Raw genomic sequence first — 21,624 nt, 5'->3', positions numbered from 1 at the left:
TGTTTGCCAAGAAGCAGTTTCAATCCAAATGGTGAGACTTGCCCACAAGTATCTTTAATTGCATTGAGCCGTCTCAATAGCTGAAAAAAGAAATTTTAAGAAGAGTTTTGAATAAACTCTTTGCTTATGTTTATTAACAGTGGAGAAAAGGGGTATATTGTAAAGAAATGTTAGCTGTTCTGGCAGTACAACTGATGGAAGAATTTCTTAAATTTTATTAACTCCTGAGTTGTGAAATCTGTGTATATAATTGAGATGATTATTTGGTTAACAACTCATGCCTGCTTTTATTTTCTGTAAGTTTTTTTTTGGGGAGAGACATATTTAATTATTGGTAAAATATAAAAACACAGCATCAGGCTATACTTGTTTATTTTAAAACATTAAAGTTATTTTGTTTTAGTTTTGTCTGGTTAGTTTTAAGTTTCAGTAATTATTATTGAGTACTTATGATGTTTGAGTAGAAATTACTTATTCTTAAAATGCTAGATGTATGCTCTTACACTTTAAAAAAAAAAAAAACAACAAAAATAATGCCTCACTATGTACCTTTGGCTGCCCTAGAACTATTCCACCTCACAGTGATTTGCCTACCTCTACCTCATGAGTGCTGGGATTAGAGGTGTACATCACCACACCCAGCAGACCAGTTTTCTGCAAAACTGCCCAGTGTTTTTGCTTGTTTGATTTATATGTGTGAGTGTTTTGCTGCCTATGTGGATGTATGTGTATGTACTACATACTTGTTTGGTTCCTGTGGAAGTCAGAAGAGGGTATCAGATCCCTTAGGACTGGAGTCACAAGGAGTTACAGATCCTTGTGAGCCAATATGTGGGTGTAGGAAATAGAGCCTGGTCCACTGCAATAACAAGTGCTCTTTATTCCTGATTCGACAATACAGCCCCAAACCTTCCATTTTCTTCCTTGTGTATGTTTTAAAAGATTTCAAATTTCAGAAATAAATTGTTGAAAATGTTTTTCCTCCATTGAATTGTCTCAAAGATCAGCTGTCTCTATTTGTGAATCTATTTCTGGATCCTCTGTTCTGTTTCACTGGTCCAATTGACTGTTTTGCCAGTACCCCACTGTTTTGATTATTGTAGTATTATATAGAAGTCTTGAGGATGGGTATAGTATCAATTGTCTGATTTTATTCAATTGTTTCAGGATTATGTTAACTATTATAGATCTTTTGCCATTCACCCAGGAACATCCAACCTTTCGACATAGACATGGTGTTGTCATTTACAGAGTTGACTCTTGAAAACTGTGCAATTGATTTATAAAAAATGCAAAAAGTTCTCACAGAGTTTTAAGTAAATATACAGTCTGTGTTAGCCCACACTCATAGCTATCCTGTGGTACAGTGCAACCCTCTGAGTTGAGTACACTTGGTTATCATAACTTGGTAGACGTTCCATGAGGATTCTGTTGACTCCATAAGTGAAGCCAAGAGTTGACATCCACAGAGGGTGATATTTATTAGGGGTTGTTGTTGTTGTTGTTGTAGGTATTTATCAGTTTGGGTTCCTCTTTCTAGCCTACAAAGAAAGATTTTTTTGTTTTATTTTTGTTTTTTATCATGAATGAGCCTTGGATTTGCCATCTCTGTACATTGTTGATCATGCAGTGTTTCTTGGAGGCCCATTGATATAATGATTACACTAATTGATTTTCAGAGATTGAGTCAGCATTGCATACTTGGGATAAATCCCACTTGGTCATAGTATATAATTCTTTTAGCTAACTTTTGTTGAAGATATTTCCATTTATCTTCATAGTTAATATTAATTTGCTATTTTCTCCTGTCTGATTTTGGCATTAGGATTATACTAGCCTCATAGAATGAGTTAGAAAATGTTCTTTACTTATATAATTTAGAAGAGATGTTAGAGAGTTTAATCAATTTCTTTCCTAAATGTTTAATTAGAATTCATCAGCAAACTTACCTGAATATTGTGTTTTCTATTTTAGACAATTTTTAATTGTTGATTTAGTTTCTCTTAAATTTTAATTTATGTGTATGACTGTTTTGCCTGCATCTATGTCTGCACCACTTGCATGCCTGGTGCTCATAGAGGCCAGAGGCCAGCAGAGGAATCAGATCCCCTGGAACTGAATTTATAGACCATGTGACATGTTACCATGTGCATGCTGGGAATTGAACCAAGGTCCTGCAGGAGCAGCCAGTGCTGAGCTCCTATTTTTCCAGCCCCTGATTCAGTTACTTTAAGATAGTATTTTAAATTCACTTTCCTCAATATCTATATGTATGACTTTACATTTAACATACATTTCTTTTAAAATTACTAGGGATCGAACCTGGGTGTTCTTTCCCAGAGGCAGGTGCTCTACCATTAGCTACACCCTCATGCTTTCTTATCTTTTGCTGAGTTTGTGTATAACATTCTTTTGCAGTGATTATTAATATAGTTGGATTTGTTACTATTGCTCATTGTTTGTTCCTGTTTTTATCTTGTTCTCCCCTTTCTACCCTTTTTGGTTTAATAGAATATTTTACGTGAGTACATTTTCTCCTCTTCTTTGTAGGTCATCTACACTTCCTTTCCTACTTTTTAGTGGTTGCCTTGGAGTTTATCCTATACCTCATAGCTAATGTATACCTTACAATGATAAAATTATTCTAATTCTTCCCTGCTTGTCCCTTATATTATTGTTGTCATTCATTTCACTTACATGTAAACACTCATGTTTGCATGCAATATATGCATTAGCATACACAATCAAATATATTGTTGCTACTATTATTTTAAAAATGGTTATCTGGTCAGGTAAGAAGAAAAGTTGATTCTGAGCTTGGTATTTCCTGTCTGCGATACCAGCTCTCAGGAGATTTAAGATCATACATTTTTAGGGCAGTCCAGTTGTATATTAAGGTATCTCAAATAATAAAAAAGAAAAGTTGAAGTTTTAATTTATACCTTCACTAATCTAACTGAATGACTAACCACATTCCTTTAATGTTTCTTATGAAGCATTTCTACTGATAGCAAATCCCTTCAATTATTGTTTGTCTTAGAAACATTTAATTTTCCTTTACTTTTTTCATTTGCATTGAGTTTATTTGAAACAGGACTGATAGCAGAGACAGGAAATTTTCTTAAAATTAGATTAAAATAAAAACTGGTATGACAGCAGGCAACTTAGGATGTAATAAAGATTTTGGAGAAATTATTTTACTGAGTATTGTATATGATTTGTAAGAGTACTGAAGCATACTATGAAGATTTTTAATTTATATAAAGAAATGCATGTAATATATTCAACTTCTCTTTCTCTAGAAACTGTATAGAGGTTACTTTCAGGTTCTTGCTTTCCCTAGAAATTCTGAGAACTAAGCCTTTTGCACAAAAGCTCACTACACTCCTCATTCTTGGCATGGGAAGTCTAATCCATCATTATAATAGGGGTAAGGAGAATGAAATGAAGTGTCCAGTGGAGTTCCAAGAGAATCACTTTTTTTTTTTAAATAGGGTCTCAGACTCTTGGGAGGCTCACTCCAATCCTCCTGCCTCAGTCTTCCAAGTGTTGGAATTGCAGACATGTGCCACCATGCCCAGCTTTTCTTCAGTTGTGAAGGATAACTTTTCATGGTACAGAAGTCTATGTGGATCACTATTTTTTTCTCTCAGAAATATTACATAGTTCACTTTAATCTTGAATGAATTCTAAGATGTTAGATGGAGGTTTCGTTTCTTTAGATAAATTAACAGAATGTTTGAAGTGTTTGACTTGGGATTCCAACTCTACTGAGTATTAAAAACTGGAAACCAACTCTTTGAGTAAAGGATAGATGTGGTGATACATGCCTTTAATCCCAACAGGTGTTTACAGTAAGTTTAGCCAACCTGGTCTACTTTGCAAGTGCCTGGCTAGCCATAGCTATAATAGTGAGACTCCATGTCAAAAATAGATAATACATTAATTAGTAGTGTATACAATGGAATAAAGGACACTGGCTTAGCAATGTGCCTGTTTAGTATTCGTTTTCTTAATCTCAAGAGAAGAAGGATTAGGGGAGAAACTGCTGTAACTAGGGGTGTGTGTGTGTGTGTGTTGGCTATGAGACCAGCTATGCATGTTAGATGATTCTGACATCTTAGAATCCATTCAGTCAAAATTAAAGCAAAATATTTGTTGAGAAAGGGGAAATGGATATTTTGACCATGAAAAGAAACAGGCCGTCAAATTCACTACCTCCTGGCTGTTCTTATTTCTATCCAGGGGGCAAGATGAGAAGAACTGACATTTTGAAATTTTGATTCTCTTTTTACTCAGTGTACTGTCTTGTCAAAGTATATAATGGTTAGCCAGACATTGCAGGGCTTTTTTTAGTGAATATAATAGATTTTCTAAGTTTTGCTCAAATTTCATTGAAAGGTTATTAGGAAAGATTAGGGAAGCCTGTAAAATCTTTCCAGTCTTCTTTTTGAGATTCTCTTTGAATTTGTTTCGTTATGGCAATACAGTAGAGATGATACTACCATTTTTTCTTTCTTTTCACATTAATACTGTAATCTCTGCCTCCATGTACACACAAGGATTAGGGCAGGAGAGGCACTAAGAATGCAAAGCCATAGGATAGATATGACATTATCCTGAACCTTTTAATTTTATTGATTTGATTGTAGGCAGCTTTAAACATTTTTCTATCCTAATTTATTTTATGGGGCAAAGTATAAAGTTGCTACCAGTTTTTAATATAATTGGCTTAAAAATTTAGGTATGAATCAAGACTGCTCTAGAACATGGTTTAGTCTGTCTTTGGTAGTTACCCCTTTGTGCTCCCTAGATTCCAAAATTTGTTGCATAGGAAGTCATATTTGATTTTTTTTCATACCTATGACCATTGTTCTATTCAGTGAGTGATTCTGAAAACACAAATAAAAGTAAGATGAAAAAATATTAAATGCAATAAGTTAGTTAGAGGCCTGAGCACTTTGTACAAATTCTAGACTTCTGCGGAGATATTATGAATCGCTATGGATAGGGGTTTGATCTTTAGAAAGTGAGAGAGCAAGACCCTAAAGCCTACAGGGTGAAGAGCAACTGATACAAGACCCTAAAGCCTACAGGGTGAAGAGCAACTGATACCTCTTCTGGAACAAAGATCAGAGAAGACTGGCAAATGATAGGAAGGTAGAGTGAAGTTAATATTTAAATAATAAGCCTCCTTTTCTTTCTTTTCAAATTAGAATACTGTAATCCCTTCTTCCATGTACACACAAGGATTGGGGAGGGTAGAGTGACAAATTGATAGGAAGGTAGAGTGAAGTTGATGTTTAAATAATAAGCCTTTACAGAAGAACACGTAAAGTAGGTGGAGGGGATTCCTCTGGTATCAGTTTATCTGTCTCAGACTTTCCCTTCTCTGAAGATTAAGAAAGCCATGCCAGTGCTTAATCAGAGTTTTGTGTAGTTAATGGTAACATTAGAAGAGAAGTCTCTAGGTGGCTCAACTAGAGGATTCTTAACAGACTTGTTTCCTTAAGCTGATCTTTTGCCCTATAATGACCATTCCCAGATTCAGTGCATACAAATAGGTGATTTCCTTGTTTGAAATTTCAGGTTTAACAAGAATTTGTTTTAAAATGTTAGGAGACCCGGAGATTGAGACACATAAGTTTAAAAAAATGAAGTCTTTAAATAGAAAGGAGATGATTAGCATATATTATTTGAATACTCAGCAAATTTAAAAGCTTATTTTTAGCGTTAGGTATCACTGTGTAACACTGGCTGGACTGGAATTCACTGTATGGAGCAGACTGGCCTGAACTCCCAAGCGCTCTATGCTACCACACCCAGGTTCCATGCAGTTCAGGCTTGCCTCAAACTTGCTATGTAAATGAGGATGACCCTGAACACTGCCAGGTAGAAGCAGAACTTTAAAGAAACATGTTAGAACAGAGATAGCAGTTAGAAGGAGAGCTACATCATGACAAATGTAATTTCTTTCACTTTAGGGGAAAAAAACACATTTTAATGAGTGTGCATGTTCATGTGCACACCCTCACTTACACAGTGTGCCATGGCACATTTGGAGGTCAGAGAACAACTTGTGGGAGTTGTTTTTCTCTTCCCACCATTGAATCCTGAACATCAAGCTAAGTGCTTTCAGGCAAGCACTTTTTTTTATCTACCATGGAAGGTTTCTTAATACTTAGAATTTGAATGGATTATTTTTAAAAAACTAATTTGAGTTCAGACTTTTTCCTTATAATATGCATTTATTGTAGTTAGCATAGCTAAATTATGTCTTAAAATATCCTTAGGAAACATTCCACTGAAATTGTGTGTAGTCAGATTTTCCTGGTTTTTCTTAATTCTGCTGTTGGTAGAGAAATTTTAAAATGTGGGCGTTCCTTTGAGTATTTACTTTTAACCAGATGAGTCGATTTTTTTTTTAAAGAAAGAAGTGTTTCTTTAGCTTTGAGTCATCTTAAATTAACATCATCTTAATTTTTAAACATCCTAAATTGGGAATATTTGAGAAAAAAAGTTTTAAAATTTAGATCAATAAATTTCAGCTGGGAAATTCCAGAGAATGGCCCTGACCTAGCTCCATCTCTTGGTTAGTATTTAATATTTAATAAAGCTTGCTTTAAATTTGGCCCCCCAAAGTAGGTCAATAAAGAATGATTCTCTAGAATGATAAATAAGAACTATTATGTTCTTTCTTTCCAGAGCTTGCAGCTTACATGGGTGTAGGGACTGTAGAGCCACGTGCACAGGTAGCCATGGTACGAGGCTGGCTAGCTAAATGCTGTAGGCAGGTACACAATTTGTGGTCATTGGAAGAGAAAGTAGTGTCTAAGTTTTGTCTCTTGCATAGCATTTTGACACACTTTTGTTTGTTTGTTTGTTTATTTTTAAAGAAGAACTGAACCAAGAAGTGTGAAAGGTATAGAAATGAAAAAAAAGAGCATGGCCTCCGGAGCTTCCTGCAGGTACTGAGAAAAACTGCTCAGGCTTGGGCTGAACTCAGGCAGCCAAAACACAGCTCCAGGAGGTCTGAGCCCTGAGTGATGAAGCCTAACACTTTGAAGGCATAGCTTAGCTTAAGTTTTTTTTCCCTAAGCTTATATTGGAATTTGACAGTAGAAGGCTGTGTGGCACTGTGAATATAATTAAGATTCACTGAATTGTACACATTAAAAGGTTGGAGGCTATATATGATGTCTGCTTTTTAAAAACAAAAATGCAAGCCTCTTGGCTACACTGCTGAGTGTTTGTTTAGTGACGTCTGTTTTGATGGGTGGGTGGGTTGGTTGCATGGGAAGCAGTATTGAATTCATCTTCTATCAGGATTTATAAGATGTGTTTCCTAGAAATCTTAAGTTTATATAATAAATGAAACAAACATCTGAAAGCTTTATCAGGTAGAGGATATCTGATCAGCTATAATGTTGTCTCTGAATGTCAGTCAGCAAGAGGTCAGGATACACTAACGTTAATGAATAAGGAAGCTCCAGGATACCCTTTTGTTCCCTTTGTTCGTGTGGTTGGTAACATTTTTAAAAATCAAAACATCTAGGTTTATTTAAAATTTATTTTTATGTTTAACTTTTTGTGTATGTGTTGTGAGGGGCCAAGTATAGATACTCTAAGAAGTCAAAGGCTTTGGCCTCTTGGGAGCTTGAGTTTCAGGCCGGTTGGGGCCATCTGACTGACATAGGTGCTGGGAAGAGCGCATGCTCTAACCACTAAGCCATCTCTCCACTAAGCCAAACCCCCATTGAAAAAACCCTAAAGCCCGAATTTTAGCTTTAGCAAGTCCTTGAATGGTGCTCGCTCTCTCTCTCTCTCTCTCTCTCTCTCTCTCTCTCATTAGATATTTTCTTTATTTACATTTCAAATGTTGTCCCCTTTCCTAGTTTCCCCTCCAAAAATCCCCTATCCTAACCCCCCTCCCCCTTCTCCCCAACCCACCCACTCCTGCTTCCTGGCCGAGGCATTCCCCTACACTGGGGCATAGAACCTTCACAGGACCAAGGGCCTCTCCTTCCACTGATGACCGACTAGGCCATCCTCTGCTACATATGCAGCTGGAGCCATGAGTCCCACCGTGTGTTTTCTTTGATGCTTTAGTCCCAGGGAGCTCTGGGGGTACTAGTTAGTTCATATTGTTGCTTGAATGTCTCTTTGAATTATCTGTGGAATAATTATTTTTCTCTTTGCATTAGATAAAAACTAATTTTTAATCATCATCAGACTATGTCTAAAAAGGTAATTGAATAAGCAGGAAAATAGTTTAGGAAGAGTAATATATATGCACATATAATTTTAAACCCACATGCTAAAAAAATTATACAATAATTTTTCAGTATCCTTTGACTAGGTTGTATGTTTAGTTTAGTAAAATATGTTTAGTAGCCTATGTTTCATTTTAAGATTACTCGGGATTTTAAATAATCTATGTATTGACTTTGTTTCTTGACTTTAGTCAAGACTTTATAACTTCCTTGTTGACCCTCTTTTCCTTTTTCTTTTTGTCTTTTTTCCTTTCATTATTCTAATATAATTTCAAACTTTTAGAAAAGTTTTGACATTGCAGACATTTCCCATACTTTCTTTACTCAAACCCACCTGTTGTTACATTTTGCCTGGTTATCATTTCCGTTTTCCATCTCCACCCACAAACTCCCCACTCACTACATGTACACATGTACACACTTTTTCCTCCTGAAAACAACTTTGCAGACATTTTGCTCCTTTACACAAAAATCTTTAAAATTTTTCTCCCTGTATATTTCTTACACTATTTTATATAAGGACATATGTGGTACAGTGTATATTCTACATTGAGTATATTGCCTCTGAGACCTCCCTCTCCTTCCCTTTCTTACCTTTTTCCTTCCCCTTTAATCTCTGTATTCCCTTGAACAGTTAAGCTTCCTCTCCCATGGTTTTATATACTTAATGATTTTATATATTCAATGTAAATTAAAATCCAGAACCACATATGAGAAAACAAATGATATTTGTCTTTCTGAAAGACTGGTTTAATTTGCTTAATCTGAGTATCTCCAGTTACATCCATTTTCATGCAAATCGCATAACTTCATTGTTCTTTACAGATGAAGAAATTTGGTTGTGTTTATATGTCACATTTTCTTTATCAGTTCCTCTATTGTTGGGCAGCTTGGTTGGTTCCATACTTAACTATTCTAAGTAGAGCTGCAATAAACAGTTGTCATGCAAGTGTCTACATGATGTTGATTTGACATCCTTTGGGTAAATACCTAGCGGTGATATTGCTGGGTCTATTTTTAGTTGTCTTAGACACTTCCTTGGTGATTTCCTTAGTGGCTGAAGTGGTTGATGTTCTTTTTTTTTTTTAATTTTTAATATTTTTATTACATATTTTCCTCAATTACATTTCCAATGCTATCCCAAAAGTCCCCCATAGCGCCCCCCACTTCCCTACCCACCCATTCCCATTCTTTTGGCCCTGGCATTCCCCTATATTGGGGCATATAAAGTTTGCAAGTCCAATGGGCCTCTCTTTCCATTGATGGCCGACTAGGTCATCTTTCGATACATATGCAGCTAGAGACAAGAGCTCCGGGGTTCTGGTTAGTACATCATGTTGTTCCAACAATAGGGTTGCAGATCCCTTTAGCTCCTTGGGTACTTTCTCTAGCTTCTCCATTGGGAGCCCTGTGATACATCCAATAGCTGACTGTGAACATCCACTCCTGTGTTTGCTAGGCCCCGGCATCGTCTCACAAGAGACAGCTATATTTGGGTCCTTTCAGCAAAATCTTGCTAGTGTATGCAATGGTGTCAGCGTTTAGAAGCTGATTATGGGATGGATCCCTGGATACAGCAGTCTCTAAATGGTCCATCCTTTCATCACAGCTACGAACTTTGTCTCTGTAACTCCTTCCCTGGGTGTTTTGTTCCCAATTCTAAGAAGGTGCACAGTGTCCACACTTTGGTCTTCATTCTTCTTGAGTTTCATGCGTTTGTGGTTGATGTTCTTATCAACACTGTTGAAGGGTTCTCTTTAGTCCCCATCACCTGTTTGTTGTTTGTTTTCTTAATGGCCGTCATTCTGACTAGAGTGAAATAGAATCTGAGTGTTTTAATTCACATTTCTCTGATAGCTAGTGAAGATTATATTTGTCTTTCTGAAAGACTGGTTTAATTTGCTTAATCTGAGATGAACATTCTTTCATATATTTTTTGACCATTTCTATTTCATTTTTGAGAACTATCCTTTCATTTAATTTAGCCCACTGTCAATTATGTTGATTTCATGTTTAGTTTTTGTTTTTGTCTTCCTTTAGTTATCCGTATACTCTAGATATCCTGTTAGTTGTATAACTAGCAAAGATTTCCTCCCAGTTTTGTAGGCAGTCTCTTTCTTTACTGTGCCAAGACTTACTGACTTCATGAGTTCCCATTCGCTTTATGATAGGATTCTTTAGTTCTTTGTTTAAGCACTCCTATAATCAAGATCAGAAAATATGACATGGATTCATTACTGTGATTTTGTTCACAATAGATAGTAAATTTTATCTCTCATCCTAATGTTGTCCTTTATATTTAACCTTTGTCTATTTTATGTAGATCTAGGTTCCTACCTAAAATCCAACATCACATTTAGCTGTGTGTTCCTCTTACAATTCCTCAGCCTTTATGATTTTGAAAGTTATACGCCAATTAGTTTTTTTAAAGTTTCCGTGGTTTGACTACTTTTTGACAGGAATACTATAGAATCGTGACTTCTGACTCATGTAATGTTGGCTTGCCTCAACATTGTGATACAGTGATCACTTGGTTAAGGCAGTGTCTTCCCATGTGGAGAAATACTCTGAGAATATGTAGTCTTATTAAATTTCTGTTCTCTAGCTCTAGTGTGTTGATGATTCCCTTCCTTGATTAAAACAATAAGTTATTTTCATTACTTTAAAAATTCAGTGCTGCTGGGCGGTGGTGGCACACACCTTTAATGGCAATGCTTGAGAGGCAGAGGCAGGCCAATCTCAAGTTCGAGGATAGCCTGGTCAGAGCAAATTCCAGGACAGCCACACCTACTCAGAGAAACCCTGTCTCAAATAAACAACAAAAACAAAACAAAAAAAAAAACCCTCAGTGTTTGCTTATGATAATCAGAAAATCATGATTTCTTTTCCTGGTATTTCATCCATATTAACTACTTGGCATTCTGGGATAAGAAAGAGTGTTTATATCAGTATGGTCCTCTTATCCTCCACATATGCACCATTGCACACTCACTTACATACAATAAATAAATAGTAAAGTAAGAATGTAATAAAAACTAAGAACAGATGCATAGAATTGCTCTCACAAAACTTAGTGAATGCGTGGGACATAAATTTCAAATTTTTTTTATTATTTACTTTTAAATTTTATGTGTATTAGTGTTTTGCCTCTATATATGTTTGTGCACTGTGATTGTACTTGGTGTCTGTTGGAGGTCACAAGAGGGTGTTGGAGCCCCTGGAACTGGAGCATTACTGATAGTTGTAGTCTCCAAAATGGGTGCTAAGAATTAAACTTGGGTACTCTGCAAGAGCAACAAGTGCTTTTAACCGTTGAGATATATCTCTAGCCTAGAACATTTAAAAGAAAACATCTAAGGGATAGAAAAAATTGAAACAATCTTTATATTTCTAAGGCTATTAAATTCTAATTTTTCATTTAAGCAGTTTACAAATTTCAGGATTTAGATCACAGTGAAACTAAATGTCCCGTATTAAAAGAATACAGTGTAGCTTAGGAGAGAAACCACATAAACATAGCAGACTCTAGCCTGTTCTATGAGTCAACAGCCTCTTGTCCTCTCATTCTCCCTCCACTTTATACTGTGTGGTTTCCTATTTCCTTCAGTTTGGGGCCTTTCATCTTTTTGTGCTTTGCTAAATGTTATATTCTCTCTCTCTGGCATGGGTGTGCATGGGTGTGTATGTGCATGCGTTTTTTACTTTGTAACAGTTGTATCTTGCTTAGTTGGAGGCACTCCTTGAACATGGAAGTCTTCACATTCTATTTACTGAAGTTTGCTTTAGAATTACTTCTATTACAGCAGTATAGGAGGTGTTTCAACAAGTCACTTTTTATAAGAAAGCTACTAGAAAATAACTGGAAATGAACTAAAATTGTCTGAAGGAGTAAACAGTTAACATTGTAATAGAAGAAAATAATTAGGTATGTTATTTTTTTAACCCAATGATGCCTAATTTCTTTATAATATACTACAATATTATTCTAGTTTGTGCTGCCTTTAACCTAATCACAGCTACATAAAACTGTATCACTTGATTTCTTAAAAGTATCTGTAGCCAACAGTCATTTATATTTTAATTGTCAAACTTTAGAGGATTTAATATCCAGAGGGACTTCTTTAAAATTTCTTACCTCCTTGACATTAGTTTTTAGTAGGTCATAGGCAAGTCATTTATATACTGTAAGTGTGTTATGGGAAAAGTTATCTTAGCAGTCAGGAGCTAAGGAATACCACAAAGTCACACTGCACAACAAACCTCACACAAGAGATTTATTGGGAAAGACACAAGAAGATGGCTGCCTTTGCCCAGGCGAAAAGCAGCAGAGAACTGAACAGGAGGCAGGCTTTATATAGGGCTTCTTGAGGGTAGAGCTTACCAGGGGGTCTCCGATTGGAGAGATATTGTGGCCTGATCTTAGGGGGGTTGCTTTGTTTTGTTTTCTGTGGTAGTTGTGGGGGTTGGCAGGGGTTCAAGCTTTGAGGAGCTTACATATACTGACTTTTAGGTGGCTGGAGAAACAGTTTCATAGTTATGAATACTTAATCCTCTTCCAGAGGAACTGAGTTCAGTTCCTAGCACCCACATCAAGCAGCTCACAGCCATCCATAACTTCAGCTCCAGGGAAATTTGACTACCTCTCTTAGCCTCCAAGTCACCCACGCATATGAATAAACTTGTGCAAACACATGTAAGTGAAAATAAAACAAATATACATGTAAGTGAAAATAAAACAAATCTTGAAACAAATAAACAACATATACCCCCCAGGTACTTTTGCTATATATCACAGCTGGAAGAGCATTGTCTTACAGGATAAATGTCTAACTCAGTGGCTCTTAACCTGTGGGTCACAACCACCGTCGGGGTTGCATATCAGATATCCTGCATATCAGATATTTACTTTATGATTCAGAATGGTGGCAAAATTAAAGGTATGAAGTGGCAAAGAAATAATTCTGTGGTTGGGGGTCACCACAATGTGAGGAACTGTATTAAAAGGTCTCCGCATTAGGAAGGTTGAGAACCAGTGGTCTAACTCTTTCGAATGGTATGTAGTTCTGCACTTCCCTTGTCTCCAGCCCCCTCTTCTTCCATGAGTTTATACTTCACCTCAAGAACACTAAGCCACTTAGAATTCCCAGCATCCTTACTTTCTGATACCTTTATGCTCTTACACATAGTGATTCCTCTGCCTAAAACATTCTTATCCATCTCTCCCTTGTACATTGTCCTGTCTCACTGAAGTGTCATCCCTTTTTCCTTCTCAAACTGAGTTAAACTATACTCAACATACGTAGCTTTATAGATAGCACTCGCCAGTGTTTTACTTTGCTGGTTTCTTTGTCCTCCTACGAGGTATACACACTTGAGATTAAACTTCATTGTGTGCATCTGTCTCTCCAGTGTCTGGCACATAGAAAATATAGCACACATACTACAGGAAGTAGGAACTTCTCATGGGATTTTGGCACAGGGAACATATCAGACCCGAGAGTAACCCTGCTCTACTATTTTCTGAGGTTCAGATTTTTGTTTTCTTGTTTGTTGTTTGTTTTATTTGACCAGCTGTTTTTATTGAAACATTTTCTTTTGTTGCCTCTTGACTAGGTGAGGATTCCACTGCATGACTGCTGCTTCCATCTATGATGTCATGAAGGTGGCAGCTCCCTGACTGTGTGTGCAGGGCACAGCATCTTAACAGTTCCAGAACGTTTTCTAGATAAAGACTGGTTTCAGACAGTGCTGCCAGTCTCATCAAAAGTGATACTTTGCTACCCTCTGTCTCTGTGGCTCCTTGAGGGCTTTAATGCTCCGTGCAGGAGCTACAGCTCCGTCTGTCAGTTCCGAGTGGTCAGTCTCACTATTATCCTGAGATCGTTCTAATCACTGGTTGTCTCCGCACTGTCACCATCAACTTTCCTGGAGACAAACCCATCAGAGTGAACTTGGGGGCCCATGCAGGTGTGGCTCAGACCTCAACTCCTGTGTACCTCAGGTACAGGACTTTGATCCCACGAGGGTCAGACTTGGGAAGCTGGTGCCATATGAACTGACAGAAGTCACTGCAGCCTCCTGAGCCAAAACCCAAAAGCTTCCTGAGATTTTCAATGCGGTTTTAAATAGAGAATATATAAAATTTTTTTAAAAGGCATTTTTTTAATTAAAGGGACAAAAAATAATGAGTAAGGCACCATGACCGTGCATCATGAGTTTTTCTCATGACTTCATAAGCTATGACTTGTGTAAATTGTGCTTCCTCCTAGATCTTCAATTTCCTTATATATAATTATCTCTACCTAGTACTTAGAATTCCTTTCCAGTGTTCTCTGAATAAAAACCAGTATGTACCTTTCCCCTTTGTGCCATGTTAGGAGGAGTGACATGCATCTGCTTCCTGAGGCCTGTAAGACCCGAGTTGAGCTTGCCTCAGGCTTCTCTTGTTGGTTTTCCCTGCCTCTCATCCGTCCCTCCTCTCCCTCACCTTGCTCACTCTCGCCTCACTTCCTTACAGTGCGTTCTGCCTAGAATATACTTATCCAGAGTCTTAATCCCTAAGAAGCCCACCCTTCTGGATAACCACAATTCCCTCCGCTCTCAAAGAACAACTTGAATAATAAATCAGACTCCTAAACGCAGAAGGTGAATAGGGGAAATGGGCATGAATAATTAGTTTCGTGGAAAATTTAGCAAGCATAATATTGCTCCACACTAAGCTATACTTAAGGGATAGTTACATTGTGTGCAGTTGAGTTTACTATATATACTATCATTTCTGACCCTTAATAATTGAGCATGATTATTTACTGCCTAACATATAACAATGGTAGATTACGAGGATTTTTTTTCCCACGCCTTAATGGGACTGGCACGATGATTCAGTGGATAAGGGTGCTTGCCACTAAGCTGGACAACCTGAGTTTCACCTCTGGGACACCCATGTTGGAGAGAACCAATTCCACAAGTTGTCCTCCTGAATGTACATTCCTCATGCCAGTAGAATAAGGTTCCACTAGGAAATGGGTTTTAGCTGACCTAGTTGCAGTGTGCTATCATATGAGAGCTACTCAATGAGTGTTATTGAACGAAAATGAGGTTATTAAAAAAGTGTATACTTCTCAAACTTATCTATATACATGGTAGCCAGCAAAAATGATTCTAGAATAGTCAGTTCAAAAGCCACTAATATAGTAAATAAGTCATAGGAATTTTCACACTATTATTTACTAAAGCTTGGGGAGAGTTACTTAATTTTTCTCAGACCAGTTTCCTTCATTTGAAGTTGAATAAAGTCTTAAATAGTTGGTGTAACTTTTAAAGTTATGCTAACTAAGTTAAGCTAATGCTGGGAACATGGTTCACTTGATATAGTGCTTGCCTAGCATGCAAGAAGTCCTTGGTTACCCCGTTCCCGGCACCCCATACATTCTAATGTGCACACCTGTAGATCACAACACTCAGGAAGTGGAAGCAAGAGGATCAGAAGTTTATGGTAATCCTTGGCTACTTAGAGTTTGAGAAGTGTGAAGCCAGCCTCAACTGTAACAATGCCGTCTCAAAACCAGTGTGTAAGATTAAAGTAAAAGTTCTGTTTTAGCCGGGAGTGGTTGTGCACGCCTTTAATCCCAGCACTCAGGAGGCAGAGGCAGGCGGATTTCTCAGGAGTTCGAGGACAGCCTGGTCTACAGAATGAGTTCCAGGACAGCCAGGGCTATACAGAGAAACCCTGTCTCGAAAAACCACACACACACACAAAAGTTCTGTTTCGCTTTTTTTTTTTTTTTTTAATAACTTATGTGTATGTATCTGAGCATGTGCTTGTGGACTGTGTATAATATGCAGTGTGTGTGGAAGCCAGAAGAGGGCAGCAGATCCCTTGGAACTGTAGTTACAAGCAGCTGTGGGCTTGGATATGGAGCCTGGGTCTTCACTCCTGGGCCGTCTGTCCGGATTTTAATGAAAGAGTACTTTATGAAGCACCTGCCTGTCCTAAATGACTAATACTCAGTGTTTATTTCAGTCCTTTATTACTTGTATAATAATATTTCTTTTATGGGCTTTGTTCTTAAATTATACTCTTAGGGACCTTTTAAAAAGTGTGTAGTGGTGGTGGTAGTGGGTGTTTAAATACTCATTTATTAAATAGAAACTTAATGACATGACTGTGACCCAAGTGCCAGCCCCTCAAAGTGTACAGATACAGAAGTTAAGAATCTTTCCTTCCAGTGAAGAAGAGAAACAATAAGTGCGACTATTAAAAGAAGTCAGGTGTGCCGGGCATGGTGGCTCACGCCTTTAATTCCAGCACTTGGGAGGCAGAAGCAGGCGGATTTCTGAATTCGAGGCCAGCCTGGTCTACAGAGTGAGTTCCAGGACAGCCAGGGCTTCACAGAGAAACCCTGTCTCGGAAAAAAAAAAAAAAAAAGAAGACGAAGAAGAAGCCAGGTGTGGTGGCACACACCTTTAGTCCCAGCACTTGGGAAGCAGAGGTAGGCAGGTCTCTGAGTTCAAGGTTAGCCTGGTCTACATGGAGTTCTAGGAAAACTAGCTTTACATAAAGAAACTATGTCTCTTCTCCACCCCCCAACCCCCCCCCCAAAAAAAAAAACCTAATACAAAGAAAACTAAAACTGTACAAGGGCTGGAATGTAACAAAAGCAGAGTACTATTTTAATGGGATGCTTATTTAGGCAGAAACCTGAATGAAGCAAGGGCACACATCTGGAGGAAGGAGTTCCAGGTCGGAGATCTGACATTGAAAAGGCTAGAGGTTGGAGCATGTCTATATTTTCCAACAAGCAAGACAGTGTCTAGAAAACTGGAAGAATGAGGAAACAAAAAATGGTGAGAGGAGCCAGGTTGTGTATGTCTTTAATCCCAGCACTTGGGAGACAGAAGCAGGCAGATCTCTGAATTTGAGGCCAACTTGGTCTTCAGAGCGAGTTCCAGGACAGCCAAGGCTACACAAAGAAATGCTATCTCAAAACCAAAAGAAAGAGAAAGAAACAGTGAGAAGTCTCTGAGGGCTAGGAATTTGCAGAGCGTTACCTGCCAGTGACTTGGATTTTACTGTATCTTCAGTAGCTCTGAGTGCTCTGCATATTGTGCATGACTTGAGGTACAGAGTGTTCTCTGTTTCAGAACACAGTTGTCTTCGTGTACTGAATCAGGAAATTTAAGTGAAATTTTAATATAGCCTATAAAATAGCCTAGTATTTATGGAATTCTGTTGAAGTCTTTGAAAGTATATTTGGTGTATTACAGAGTCTGTCAGCAGAGAGATGGATACTACAGTTCCACTCTGCTAATTGAAAGGAATACTCTGTATTATTTTAGAAATTCTTGTTTGTGAAACTAGTCACAATTTGATAATTTCCCTTTTTTGAGGAAACTAACTTCCCAGCCTCCCCTATTCCTTAAAGAACTGAAGCTTCCTTCCTTGTTTCTGCTTGTCAACATTGTCTTCATTTTTAATCATTTCTGTTTTCTTATAATATGATTTCATTTTGAAGATTTAACTTCAGAGAGTCACATCATACAACAGACCTCGTACTGGATGCTTTTTAAGTTAGATTTGCAACTGCTCATTTAACACAAATATCTGTATTTCAGATGGAGCAGCTATCTGATGAAGAGATTGACCATGGTGCTGAAGAAGACAGCGACAAGGAAGATCAGGACCTGGATAAAATGTTTGGGGCCTGGCTTGGAGAACTGGACAGACTTACTCAGGTTAGAAGTGTTAAAAATTTGTTGAAGAATAGAAGCTATCACTTCATTAACATTTCATGTACAGACAGAAGATGTGGATGGCAGGCTAAGTTTTAAAATATTGCTAAAAGAAAAAAGCATTAACAGATAAATGAATAGAAACTTTACAATGTAAGATAATATCCTTTATGATTATTATTTGTATATGCTTATGTGAACATGTATACGCAATATGCATGTTCATCTGTGTGTACATGTGCATGCAGGTAGAGACAGAATATATCTTCAAGGTTTCTTTCTTTGAAAGCACCACTCCTTTGAAACATAGGGTCCTCTCTCTTTTTCTCTCTCTTCCCTCTTCTTTTCCCCTAGCCCCTCCCCCTTTTAATGAAGCAGAATTGGAAGATTTTTATTAAGGGTAAAGTTTAATATAAGCTTAAGCACCAGAACTAGAGTGGAGGAAAGATGCTCAGAAGAAAGTAGGAAAATGTCAAAATGAGCTCCCTAAGAAGAAGTCTCCAGATATGATAAGTCTTTCATTGGCTAAATGCTTACCAATCAGGCTAGACCCCGAGGGATCTTGCTATGTCTGCCTCCCCAGGGCTAGGATTACAAGTGTCCACCATTTAGATTTGAGCTTGGGAGTCAAATACATGTCCTTGTTCTTGCAAGTGGTTTGCCAATTGAGCTGTCTCCCTAGCTCCTTTTCTGTAGTCATTCTAGGGTTTAAAAAAACAGATCTTTAACAGAGTTTCTCTTAATCTGAAAGGAGACTTAATATCTCTCTTACAACTCTGAGATTGTAAACTAAGACAGTTTTAAAGTCTAAAGTTTAAATATCTATTGACATATTTTGTTCTATAACCAATTTAAATACAATTTATGACATTTGGATTTTCTAGCTCATATTTTCAAAATACTGATAAAGGCTTATTCAGGCTACATTTAAAATAGTTCTAAAAGTGTCTTTGTGTTTTGGTTTTGTTGTTTATTTTATTGGGCTGTGGATTTCTTGTCACTGACGCAGTGATGTATGGTTGCTTAGCTTTTGAGATGGAGCTTCGTGTAACACAGGTTGATTTTACTTGATTGAGTTTAAGGATGACTTGAGCTGCCGAGTTCCATTAGCAGAAGTCAGGGTGAGGAACTAGACCTAGCTGGGCTTTTGAAACCTCGAAGCCTACCACCAATGACACACCTCCTCCTACAAGGCCATACCCGGAAACCAAACACTCAAATGTGTGGGCCTATGGGAGCAATTCTCATCTTAACTACTACAAGCTGAAATAAGAAAAGGCATCATTTTTATCAAACTGTCTTCTGATGTCTGTAAGTACCAAACCATTTCTGTTTAATTTACAGTTCTCTGTGACAGACATGTGAGTGTGGACACATGTATAGAGAGTGCAGAGGTTGACATGCGGTGCATTAGTCAGCATTCTCTTAAGGGACAGAACTGGTAGAATGAATGCATATATATTAAAGGAGGGTGGTTATTAGAATTTTTACAGACTGTGATCCAGTAGCAATGGCTGCTCCTGATGGGAAGGGCAAGAATTCAGTAATTGTTCAGGCCAGAGGTACAGGTCTCAGCACTCCCCTCTGGTGCTGGAGTCCTGGGGTATTCCTAGAGAGCTTCTGGTGTTCAGTCTATGTTGGAGCCTAAAGAAGTAGATTCTAATATCAGCAAAGGAATAACTTAGACACAGGGTAGATAAGCCTGCCAGTGAGAGGGTAGCAAGCAGGCAAAGAAGCAAAGGCTTCCTTCTTTCCTATCCTTTTAAGTGAGCGGCCACCAGAATGTGTGGCCCAGATTTAGGGTGGGCCTTCCCATCTCAAATAATCCAATCAAGAAAATCCCTCACAGCTGTGCACAGCTGCATGAATTTTATTTTATTGCAGATGCAGCCAACTTGATACCAGAGATTAGCCATTATATCCAGTATCTACCTCTATTCTTATGGCATATTTCTATTGTATGGAGGTGGGGTTGCATGCTGTGGAGTATATGGAGGTCAGAGGAGAACTGATGGAGTTGGTTCTCTCTACCATGTTGGTCTCAGGGATTGAATTTAAGGCTGACCGCAAGGAACTTAACCTGTAACTATATTTGCTACTTTGTAGATTCTTCTTTCTTCCACTCTTTCTACCCTTTTAACCCCTAACAGTAGATAAGATAGACAAAGGCATAGAAAGGAAAGGGGACAACATTAACTGTCGTTAGACTACTTCCTGCTGATTGGAGTATAGAGTTCCTTGGGGCAGGTTTGATCTTCGCTAGCAAGATATCTAATTTCTTATTTCCTCTTTGAGCATGACCACTTAACAAACTGATACCAATAGCCACCCTCACCTCTCAATCCCCCTCCCCAGCCCCCTACCTCTCTGGGCCCAGAATTCCAAATGTCACAGAATCACAGAAACTATCTGCAGCTGACACCTGCAAATCACACCTGTGCTAGAGCACAAGGCAGATTATAGGCAGCTCCTGCAGAAACTCTGAAGCAGCCCCTCGTCCCCACACCTGAGATTAAAATGAATGCACATTCCTATTTCTGTGATTTGTTTTGTTTTAAGAAACTAAAATCCTCACTACATTAACCATCTGAGTTATCTCTCTGGCCCTCACTCTTAATATTTTACCACAGTCTCTTGTTGAACCTGAGGCTCACCAGTTGCCTAGACTGGCTGACCAGACGCCCCACAGATCTTCAGGTCTCTGCCTCCCCAGTGCCAGGTTGACAGGTACCACCCAGGCAGACATGCCTATCTTTTACATGGGTGCTGCAGATCTAAACTCAGGTCCTCAGGCAGGTGTTATAAGCACTTAACTGAGCCACTTCTTAATTTTTAGCTTTTTTTTTTTTACAGAAGCAGTGTTATCATAAAGATAATGATTAAGTGTCCAGTTATATGCTGGTGTGTTGGTTTGAGTAAGAAGTGTTCCCTATAAAATTAGGTATTTAAATACTTGGTCCCAAGTCAGTAGCTCTGTTGGAGAGGTTATTAGGGGCGGTGTGGCTTTGCTGGAGGAAGTATGACACAGGGGCATATTTGAGAGTTTAGAACTTCACACCTCTTCTGGTTTGCTCTCTCTGCTGTGTCTGTGGTAAAGAAGTGACCTCTCAGCTTCCTGCTTCTATCTACCCACTCTGCCAGGCTTTTCTGTCATGACGGACTGACTCTTATCCCTCTGGACGCTAAACCCAAATAAACTTTTTGCTCTATAAGTTGTCTCTGTCATGATTTTTTTCACAGCGACAGAAAGTAGTTAATACAGCCGGGAAGAGAAGAAATAAATAGAAATAATAGTGTATAAAGGAAATTATCCAAGGGCCAGCTAATATATTGTGTCTGTGACCAAGTGGTTGTATACTTGAAGAGGAGGCCAAAAAGAGAAAGCAGTTAGGAAAGAGTCAGGCTGCCTTGGCTGAGGTAGGAACTCTACTCAGATGGTAGTTCTCCACACTCAGTATTCTCTTCTTACTTATATTTCAAGTTGCCTAACTTTTCATCTTAGAAATCTGTCATTAAAGAGAAACATTAGGGCTGGTGAGATGGCTCAGGGATTAAGAGCACCAACTGCTCTTCTGAAGGTTCTAAGTTTAAATCTCAGCAACCACATGGTGACTCACAA

The 21,624-nt window shown here is 38.1% G+C and overlaps 1 protein-coding gene across 6 annotated transcripts in view; it reads left to right on the top strand.

Annotated features, from left to right (window-relative positions):
- Raph1 (Ras association (RalGDS/AF-6) and pleckstrin homology domains 1) overlaps window positions 1-21,624 on the top strand; it is an 80,807-nt gene that overhangs the window by 12,421 nt on the left and 46,762 nt on the right. For all 6 annotated transcript variants that reach the window (XM_085837808.1, XM_085837805.1, XM_085837803.1 and 3 more), the window contains exon 2: window positions 17,889-18,008. In XM_085837808.1, the coding sequence (XP_085693934.1) occupies window positions 17,889-18,008 (120 nt within the window). The remainder of the gene's footprint in view (window positions 1-17,888; window positions 18,009-21,624) is intronic.

Source organism: Mus caroli, unplaced genomic scaffold (genome assembly GCF_978045245.1).
Source record: "Mus caroli unplaced genomic scaffold, Mus_caroli_1 scaffold_1, whole genome shotgun sequence".
In the NCBI taxonomy this organism is placed as follows: domain Eukaryota; kingdom Metazoa; phylum Chordata; class Mammalia; order Rodentia; family Muridae; genus Mus; species Mus caroli.
Note: the sequence above shows the minus strand (reverse complement) of the source record. Positions and strands in the feature narration are given on the sequence as shown.